Here is a 10136-nt window from a genome sequence, read left to right as displayed (position 1 = left end):
CCTTACTGACTACAAGAGCATTTCTCTGAAGTAACAAGCTTCATGCATAATAACAATGTCTAATAGAATCAGTGCACCAGCTCCCTCAATGATGCTCTTCACAGCAGTCCTTTTTGAGGACTTTTGGTGACATTGTTGTTGTTGTTGAGGTTATTATTCTGCCTTTGTTTGGTCTTTTGTGTGCATACAGCAGCAGCAGCGCAGGGATGGGCAGGGCAACAAGTGTTTATCCTCTTAAACTGCAGAATAACTAGTAACTTTGTTTTTGCACAATAATTCAGTTCTGAAAGTTTTAGTGGGTGCTTCTTTTTGTTTTCAGTCATTTCCTGTTATGAGAGCTAAACACGGTTACACCGAGAAACAGAGAGAGAGAGAGAGAGAGAGGGAGAGAGAGAGAGAGAGAGAGGGAGGGAGGGAGGGTCATGTGGAGCTGACAGGACTAATCAGCATTGTGTGAACTCGTCTGACGATGGTTTGGATGTGACAGACGTTTGTTTATTTGTAAAGGTTATAAACGCACAACCATTTTTAGAAATAGAGACTAATGATTCTAAAGATAAACTTAATTTTTGTACCTATAAACAAATGCTTGCCAGCTCACTCATTAAACCCAGAGTTTTACGGCTTAATTTGATGACTCTGCTCCCAGTTGAAGACTGGCTGCTGCTGCTGCTGCTGCTGCTGCTGCTGCTTCTGCTACTGTTGCTGCTGTATTTATGCTACAGAAGCCATCTTTTTTTTCTTTGAAAGGACATTTTTATCCCTCCTGTTGTGGAAACTGCCACAACAGATGACATGCTCAGATCCCCTATCAATGGCAGTTTTCTTTAAACACCCTGCCATTAAGCTTTCAGGGTCTCAGCTCTCAGAAAATCTCTCTGGTTCTCTGTTTTTTTTATGGACCTCAGTTGAAGCTAATGTTTTGTTGTTTTTTCACAGACAGGCAAATTGCAGGAGGAAGAGGATGTTTTTTTTTTCTTTTCCTCTAAGAGGTGGAAGGCATCATCACATGGTTTGAAAAGAATAAGTGGAGGATTATTACACTGAGCCAGGTAAGTAGAGGTTTTTGGCCTCAGGAGAGACTTTTGGATGTAGACGCTCATTTGAGGACTTTAATTTGAAGGGAAAAGGACAGTGTCTCAGTAGTGGCAGCCTGAGCTGTCATTTATTTCTGTAGATTTATAGATTTAGAGATAGTTCTGATGATCTAATGGCTGACGTAGGCTATTTGTTTGTGTTGGAGTTAATAAACGATTTTAAGTCAAAAGTTGAAACATTTAAACCTTTGTTTTACAGCAGTTGGCATCTGCAATGTTACAATTCTGCCTCATTCTTCTCTTTTCTTTGTCTCTGACTGAGGAGCAAATTAGAGAAACCACAAAAATGATAAAAAAAAAAGAAAAAAGCAGTAGTAGTAAATAGGTATAAGTTTATAAAAGATACCTGGTGTATCTGCGGCCTGATGCTTCACAGGAAGCTTCAGCACAATGTAAACATTAAGTTAAATTTTCTTGTCACACGGTCTCAGTCTGAGAGAACAGCTGCATAATGTTTCGTTTTTCTGTTACTCTGAAATAAACACGGGAGAAAAAAAAACCATTACCCCGATGATAGTGATTCATCTGTGTTCTCAAGAAGATCTCTCAACTAATGGATGAGTGAATCCAGACGAATGAAGCAGTGCAACATTATTCATGCCAACTTCCCTTATAACACTTTCCACCTCTTTTTCTCATTTCAATCTGCTTCTGTCAGATTTTCTTCCTGCAAAGAGAAGGTGTTTGTCTTTCCTCTGAAGTGTTTGCTCATGGTGAGTGTTCCTCTTCCTCTCTGTAACATTGTCAAGTCTCAACGTATGTCATTATTTGGTGCTATTGATTCGATTTGATTAAGTAAAGGGTGTGAGACTAATGAAAGCATCATATGATGCTTTTTCTTCTTCTTCTTCTCCCTGACTGTGAGTTAGTAAATAAGTGACTTGTCCCTTTAAAGAGGACACCCCACAGAGCACTTTGAGCCTCCTCAGCATTATGTCATGATAATGACACATAATGTGTGACTTATCCACTGGCAGCAGCTTCATGACGTCAGATGAGGATAAATGCACTTTTTATTCACAAGTAAAAATGTTCACAGCAAACATTCAAAACACAATCTCTGCTTTGTTCTCTTGTTATATTATCGAGCTGTTTCGTTTATGGACCTTGATGTTTCTCTGCTCTGTGAGGACCTGCATCACTTTCATATGTTCCTCCACATCAGTCTGGCTGATGATGTACATTATTAAGTAGATGATGAAGCCTATAAGTAAATATCAGAATTGGATGTAAAGTAAAATCCACTGATGCTGCTGAATGTAACCTACAGTTGATTGTATATGTTAGGGTGTTGGAAGAGGAGGAGAAGAGGGGACTGTTAAAGCAGAAAGTCACTGATTGTCACTGCTGCTGCTGCTCCAGCTCCAGGGCGGCTATGTGTTGCATGCCTCAGCGGGGAAAATGTCTTCATAAGCGGGCGGCAGTTCACTGGGGAGTGGGAAAGAGAACGGGAAGCAGTGGTTGAGCTCCGGGTCCGCGGGTGCGTACCCGGGCAGCTCGATAGACGGGTGTCCCGCGCAGTGCACTTCTGCACCTGTCTCGTCAAACACACTAAAAACACCCAGGTTGATGTAAGACACCGGCTGAAAATCCGCCGAGGAGCAGTCGCGCTCCTCACTGAAGAGGATCTGCCTCTGCCTCTGACACTGTCTGCTCCTAGAAAACTGCGCTGCCTTGTACCTTTTGATGGTCAGCAGGTTGATGAGCCCGAGCAGACACTCCAGCGTGCTGAGGACCGTGGAGATGACCAGACTGCGCTGGTACTCCCTCAGCTGCTCGCAGGCAGGGTTCACAAACACAGAGTGGAAGCAGTAATGGGAATATTTCCTTTCCACCAGAGACGCCGTGTCCCCGTCCACCACCGCGCCGGAGAAGGCGGTGAGGACTCCCAGCAAGAAGACCACAACACCAAGGAGAAAGAAATTCCTGCAGCCGGGTCTGTCCACGCAACAGACCAGTGCAGAGCCCAGCAGCACCTGCCCGACTCCCACAAGTAGCCCAGAGTAAAAAGCCCCGGCCGCGGTGCCAAGGTGGAAATGCGCCTTCACCGTAGATCCCAGCGAGACGCATCTTAATCCAACCACAACTTCGCTCAGGGCGCACACGAAGAGGAGGGTGCTGGAGAGGACGGTGCACAGTCCTTTCCCACTCAACTTCATTATATTCCACCTCTGCCGCTCTCGAGCTCTCTCCCCGCTTCTTCATCCTCCCTCGTCCTCTCCTTCGTCTCCCCGGGAAGCGCTCTCACACTGGGGCATCATCTGCCGCTGACTCCTCCGGCTCAGAGCGGCCGATCCTCGCCGCTGTGGCGTCTCTCTCGCATCCCCGCCGCTTTACAGGAATATATAAATAATTAATGGCAAGAACGCGCTCCTTTTTGGCTCTTATCGATAATCCATTCTGGCCACACAAACAATGATCACTTCAGCCCCACATCACCTAACCGCCCATCAGTCTGGAAGCACTCTCCTGACCAAAAGTTGTTCTGCTCTCCTCCTCCTCCTCCTGATGACAGAGAGCCTCATCCATCTGCAGTCCGCGAGCTGAATACTGTGGCAGCAGAGGAGGAGGAGGAGGCGGCTGCTTCTGCCCGAGATGCTTAAGTGTCCTGTGGACCAATGGCCACTGAACCACAGGCCCCCAAATCCACGCATCATTCAGATACTTCGCATGGGCCCCATTGAGAGTTTATGGTCATGTGGTGTTAAATGGAAACGACTGTTGAAAAAACTACTTCCATTAAAAAAAAATAAAAAAAAATAAAAAAAATCACTGTCTTTGAGGTTCATTCATTTGTTTACATTTTACCTCCATCAGTTTGGAACAGTGACTGATGGACTGTCTCCCTGCAAACTAATCTTAAAGCTGCAGTAAGCAAAATCATTGGGAAAATAGTCAATTGTTGGGATTCAGCCACAGGTTTTTAAAAGACTCACACTCTGGGATCACCACTCTCTGTGCTGAGCTTCTTACATTAGATTTGAACACACCCTCGAGGTCAATGCAAACGCTCAATCTCAAACTCTCTGTCAACATTGGCACATTTTTATAACATTAATTGTAACTCTCTTTTATACTCTTTTTTTTAGCTTCCTTAGCAAATGTTGCAGGTGCTGGACTATAGCTAGTTCGACCAAATTGACCTGAATGCAGAGGAGCTGTATTGAAACAGCCTATGATTGGTGAAATCCTACTGTAACAGGACCAGGTGGCAGATGTCAGTTTTTGAAACCAGAACTTCACAGATCAGGCACTTCTTGGATTATACTAGCTGTCAATCACTTTCCACCCGTATGTGTCAGGTATTTTGTTTATTTCCAACTTGACCATAAAATGATGACATGATATTCCATCATGACTAAAATGATGATGAAATTTTGCATAATTTTAAAGTAAAAGTCTTTGTTTTGACATTGAATGATAATTGAAAATAAAAATAAAACATATTTAATGCTGAAATAAATATGCTAAATACTGACTGTATGAATACCAAACAGAAATAAAATAGATTAAAACCAAAAAATGTATTATTAGTATAAAATATTGCTAATGAACATGTTTAGTGTTATAATCTGTCTATATTCTATCCCCTCATGCTTTCATTGTAACATGATATTAATCGGTGGCTGCATGAAATCAGTCACGGGTTTGAGACCTTTGCTCTAAATGGTAACATCATTTGCTAAACTGTGTTCTACCAAAGAAGATGTGGAAATAGTGATTGAGAGCATTAATTTTGAGGATAATGTTTAATTGTGTTATAAATCAAGTGAAAAAGCTGCCTCATTTTCCCCACAGACATCCATCCAATCATTGTTTTTGCAAGCATACAGGATCTGCTACTTCGGTCCAATTTTCAAAACTTCACTTCACTTTTCAAACTGGAAGGCTCAGATTATTGTCATACACAGTCTATGTACATGACAGATGACCTGAGGTCAAGGCAATCTCTCCATCTCCTAAACTTTTGGCTGACAGTAGGACAATTTGCGCCATATTCATTTGTTGTCCAACTTTCTTTTAGACAATCTGGGTTTTTATGTATGTTTTCTTTGCAGCATTGGTAGTTAGTGCCTGCTGCTGCAAGGCATACTAGTGAGAAACTAGAGCTCTCACTAGTATGCATGGCAGCGCAAGCATCTCTTGTTATTGTACTGGGCATTTTATTCGGTTTGATATTCCTCTTCCTCCCAAAAGTTTGCTTCATAACTCTTCCCACGGTTTTGAGAAAACCCCCACATATGTTATATAATCATGTGGTTTGATCGGTAATTGTGCTATGACTTTTATAAGCGTTTCCAAGTACACATGAATGGGAAACAGTCAAAAGAAGGAGAAAAACCAAGCCCAGTTTGGAGCATCACAGTGTCGTCGAACTTTAACATAAAAATGTGGTTGGAACTTTAAACGGGTCACAAGACTTTTCTCACCTAACTCAAAGTTTTGATACATATTACCATTTTTAAACAATCAAAGTTTACATATTGTACTTTTTTTTGAGGTTTTCCGATTTTACAATGAGTGTGTGTGTGCATGGGCGTCGCCAGAGTGACAGTGCGCTGAGATACAGAAAAATAATCACAAAAATCTCTAAAGAAACTCTTTTTACAATTTTAAAAAACGTCAAATCAAATCAAAACGTTGCTCTGGTTGTTGTCTAACCCTGTGTGTTGTTTTCATTTTCATATGACTTACAGTTTTTCTTAAAATCACGAAAAGTGCAGAGAGTTCTGGTCAAAGCTCTCATTCAGTCCCGTGTTAAAAGTCAGCTTTGGAGTTTTGGAAAAACCAAGACGAGAGTGATTTTAAAACTGTCCTTTCTCTGACAATTCACACCCGTTTCTCACAAATTCTAACAAAAGCCTCCTGCCGCTCACAAACCAAACATTTTATCTCTATCATCAACTGTTCTTGAAATATGACAACTTTGTCAAGTTTTGGACGACATACTCAAGTATGACATTTTTGTCTAATTTTGGACGACATACTAAACTATGACATTTTTGTCACATTTTGGACGACATACTAAACTATGACATTTTTGTCACATTTTGGACGACATACTAAACTATGACATTTTTGTCTAATTTTGCACGACATATTAACTATGACATTTTTGTCAAATTTTGTATGACATACTAAACAATGACATTTTTGTCATATTTATGACAACATACTAAACTATGACATTATTGTCACGTTTTGGACGACATACTAAACTATGACTTTTTCTTCAAATTTTGGACGACATACTAAACTATGACATGTTTGTCTAATTTTGGACGACATAGTAAACTATGACATTTTTGTCTAATTTTGGACGACATACTAAACTATGACATTTTTGTCACGGTTTGGACGACATACTTAACTATGACATTTTTGTCAAATTTTGGACGACATACTAAACTATGACATTATTGTCACGTTTTGGACGACATACTAAACTATGACTTTTTCTTCAAATTTTGGACGACATACTAAACTATGACATGTTTGTCTAATTTTGGACGGCATAGTAAACTATGATGTTTTTGTCTAATTTTGGACGACATACTAAACTATGACATATTTGTCAAATTTTGGACGACATACTAATCTATGACATTTTTGTCACGTTTTGGTCGACATACTAAACTATGACTTTTTCTTCAAATTTTGGACGACATACTAAACTATGACATTTTTGTCACGTTTTGGACGATATACTAAAGTATGACATTTTTGTCAAATTTTGCACGACATACTAAACTATGACATGTTTGTCTAATTTTGGACGACATACTAAACTATGACATTTTTGTCAAATTTTGGACGACATACTAATCTATGACATTTTTGTCACGTTTTGGTCGACATACTAAACTATGACTTTTTCTTCAAATTTTGGTCGACATACTAAACTATGACATTTTTGTCACGTTTTGGACGATATACTAAAGTATGACATTTTTGTCAAATTTTGCACGACATACTAAACTTTGACATGTTTGTCTAATTTTGGACGACATACTAAACTATGACATTTTTGTCAAATTTTGGACGACATACTAATCTATGACATTTTTGTCACGTTTTGGACGACATACTTAACTATGACATTTTTGTCAAATTTTGGACAACATACTAAACTATGACATTTTTGTCAAATTTTGGACAACATACTAAAATATGACATTTTTGTCAAATTTTGCACGACATAGTAAACTATGACATTTTTGTCTAATTTTGGACGACATACTAAACTCTGACATTTTTGTCTAATTTTGCACGACATACTAACTATGACATTTATGTCCAATTTTGGACGACATACTAAGCTATGACATTTTTGTCTAATTTTGGACGACATACTAAACTATGATATTTCTGTCACATTTTGGACGAGATACTAAACTATGACATTTTTGTCTAATTTTGGACAACATACTATCTATGACATTTATGTCACATTTTGGACGACATACTAAGCTATGACATTTTCGTCACAGTTTGGACGACATACTTAACTATGACATTTTTGTCACAGTTTGGACGACATACTAAACTATGACATTTTTTTTAAATTTTGGACGACATACTAAACTATGACATTTTTTTTTCTTTTTGGACGACATGCTAAAGTATGACATTTTTGTCAAATTTTGCACGACATATAAACAATGACATTTTTGTCTAATTTTGGACGACATAGTAAACTATGACATTTTTGTCAAATTTTGGACGACATACTAATCTACGACATTTTTGTCACGTTTTGGACGACATACTAAACTATGACATTTTTGTCAAATTTGCACGACATACTAAACTATGACATGTTTGTCTAATTTTGGACGACATAGTAAACTATGACATTTTTGTCTAATTTTGGACGACATACTAAACTATGACATTTTTGTCAAATTTTGGACGACATACTAATCTATGACATTTTTGTCACGTTTTGGACGACATACTAAACTATGACATTTTTGTCAAATTTTGCACGACATACTAAACTATGACATTTTTGTCAAATTTTGGACGACATACTAATCTATGACATTTTTGTCAAATTTTGGACGACATACTAATCTATGACATTTTTGTCAAATTTTGGACAACATACTAAACTATGACATTTTTGTCACATTTTGGACGACATACTAAACTATGACATTTTTGTCACATTTTGGACGACATACTAAACTATGACATTTTTGTCTAATTTTGCACGACATATTAACTATGACATTTTTGTCAAATTTTGTATGACATACTAAACAATGACATTTTTGTCATATTTATGACAACATACTAAACTATGACATTATTGTCACGTTTTGGACGACATACTAAACTATGACTTTTTCTTCAAATTTTGGACGACATACTAAACTATGACATGTTTGTCTAATTTTGGACGACATAGTAAACTATGACATTTTTGTCTAATTTTGGACGACATACTAAACTATGACATTTTTGTCACAGTTTGGACGACATACTTAACTATGACATTTTTGTCAAATTTTGGACGACATACTAAACTATGACATTATTGTCACGTTTTGGACGACATATTAAACTATGACTTTTTCTTCAAATTTTGGACGACATACTAAACTATGACATGTTTGTCTAATTTTGGACGGCATAGTAAACTATGACTTTTTGTCTAATTTTGGACGACATACTAAACTATGACATATTTGTCAAATTTTGGACGACATACTAATCTATGACATTTTTGTCACGTTTTGGTCGACATACTAAACTATGACTTTTTCTTCAAATTTTGGACGACATACTAAACTATGACATTTTTGTCACGTTTTGGACGATATACTAAAGTATGACATTTTTGTCAAATTTTGCACGACATACTAAACTATGACATGTTTGTCTAATTTTGGACGACATACTAAACTATGACATTTTTGTCAAATTTTGGACGACATACTAATCTATGACATTTTTGTCACGTTTTGGTCGACATACTAAACTATGACTTTTCCTTCAAATTTTGGTCGACATACTAAACTATGACATTTTTGTCACGTTTTGGACGATATACTAAAGTATGACATTTTTGTCAAATTTTGCACGACATACTAAACTATGACATGTTTGTCTAATTTTGGACGACATACTAAACTATGACATTTTTGTAAAATTTTGGACGACATACTAATCTATGACATTTTTGTCACGTTTTGGACGACATACTTAACTATGACATTTTTGTCAAATTTTGGACAACATACTAAACTATGACATTTTTGTCAAATTTTGGACAACATACTAAAATATGACATTTTTGTCAAATTTTGCACGACATAGTAAACTATGACATTTTTGTCTAATTTTGGACAACATACTAAACTCTGACATTTTTGTCTAATTTTGGACGACATACTAAACTATGATATTTCTGTCACATTTTGGACGAGATACTAAACTATGACATTTTTGTCTAATTTTGGACAACATACTATCTATGACATTTATGTCACATTTTGGACGACATACTAAGCTATGACATTTTCGTCACAGTTTGGACGACATACTTAACTATGACATTTTTGTCACAGTTTGGACGACATACTAAACTATGACATTTTTTTTAAATTTTGGACGACATACTAATCTATGACATTTTTGTCACGTTTTGGTCGACATACTAAACTATGACTTTTTCTTCAAATTTTGGACGACATACTAAACTATGACATTTTTGTCACGTTTTGGACGATATACTAAAGTATGACATTTTTGTCAAATTTTGCACGACATATAAACAATGACATTTTTGTCTAATTTTGGACGACATAGTAAACTATGACATTTTTGTCTAATTTTGGACGACATAGTAAACTATGACATTTTTGTCAAATTTTGGACGACATACTAATCTACGACATTTTTGTCACGTTTTGGACGACATACTAAACTATGACATTTTTGTCAAATTTGCACGACATACTAAACTATGACAATATTTGTCAAATTTTGGACGACATACTAATCTATGACATTTTTGTCACGTTTTGGACG

General features: G+C 37.3%; 1 protein-coding gene across 1 annotated transcript; it reads right to left on the bottom strand.

Annotated features, from left to right (window-relative positions):
* Positions 1-2470: 2470 nt before the first annotated feature.
* Positions 2471-3741, bottom strand: LOC131472703 (transmembrane protein 271-like). Its single transcript, XM_058650117.1, has one exon. The coding sequence runs from the start codon at positions 3254-3256 to the stop codon at positions 2471-2473; it is 786 nt and encodes a 261-aa protein (XP_058506100.1). The 5' UTR covers positions 3257-3741.
* Between the last annotated feature and the right edge of the window lie 6395 nt (positions 3742-10136).

The sequence above is a fragment of the Solea solea genome, chromosome 14, assembly GCF_958295425.1.
Source record: "Solea solea chromosome 14, fSolSol10.1, whole genome shotgun sequence".
NCBI lineage: Eukaryota > Metazoa > Chordata > Actinopteri > Pleuronectiformes > Soleidae > Solea > Solea solea.
Note: the sequence above shows the minus strand (reverse complement) of the source record. Positions and strands in the feature narration are given on the sequence as shown.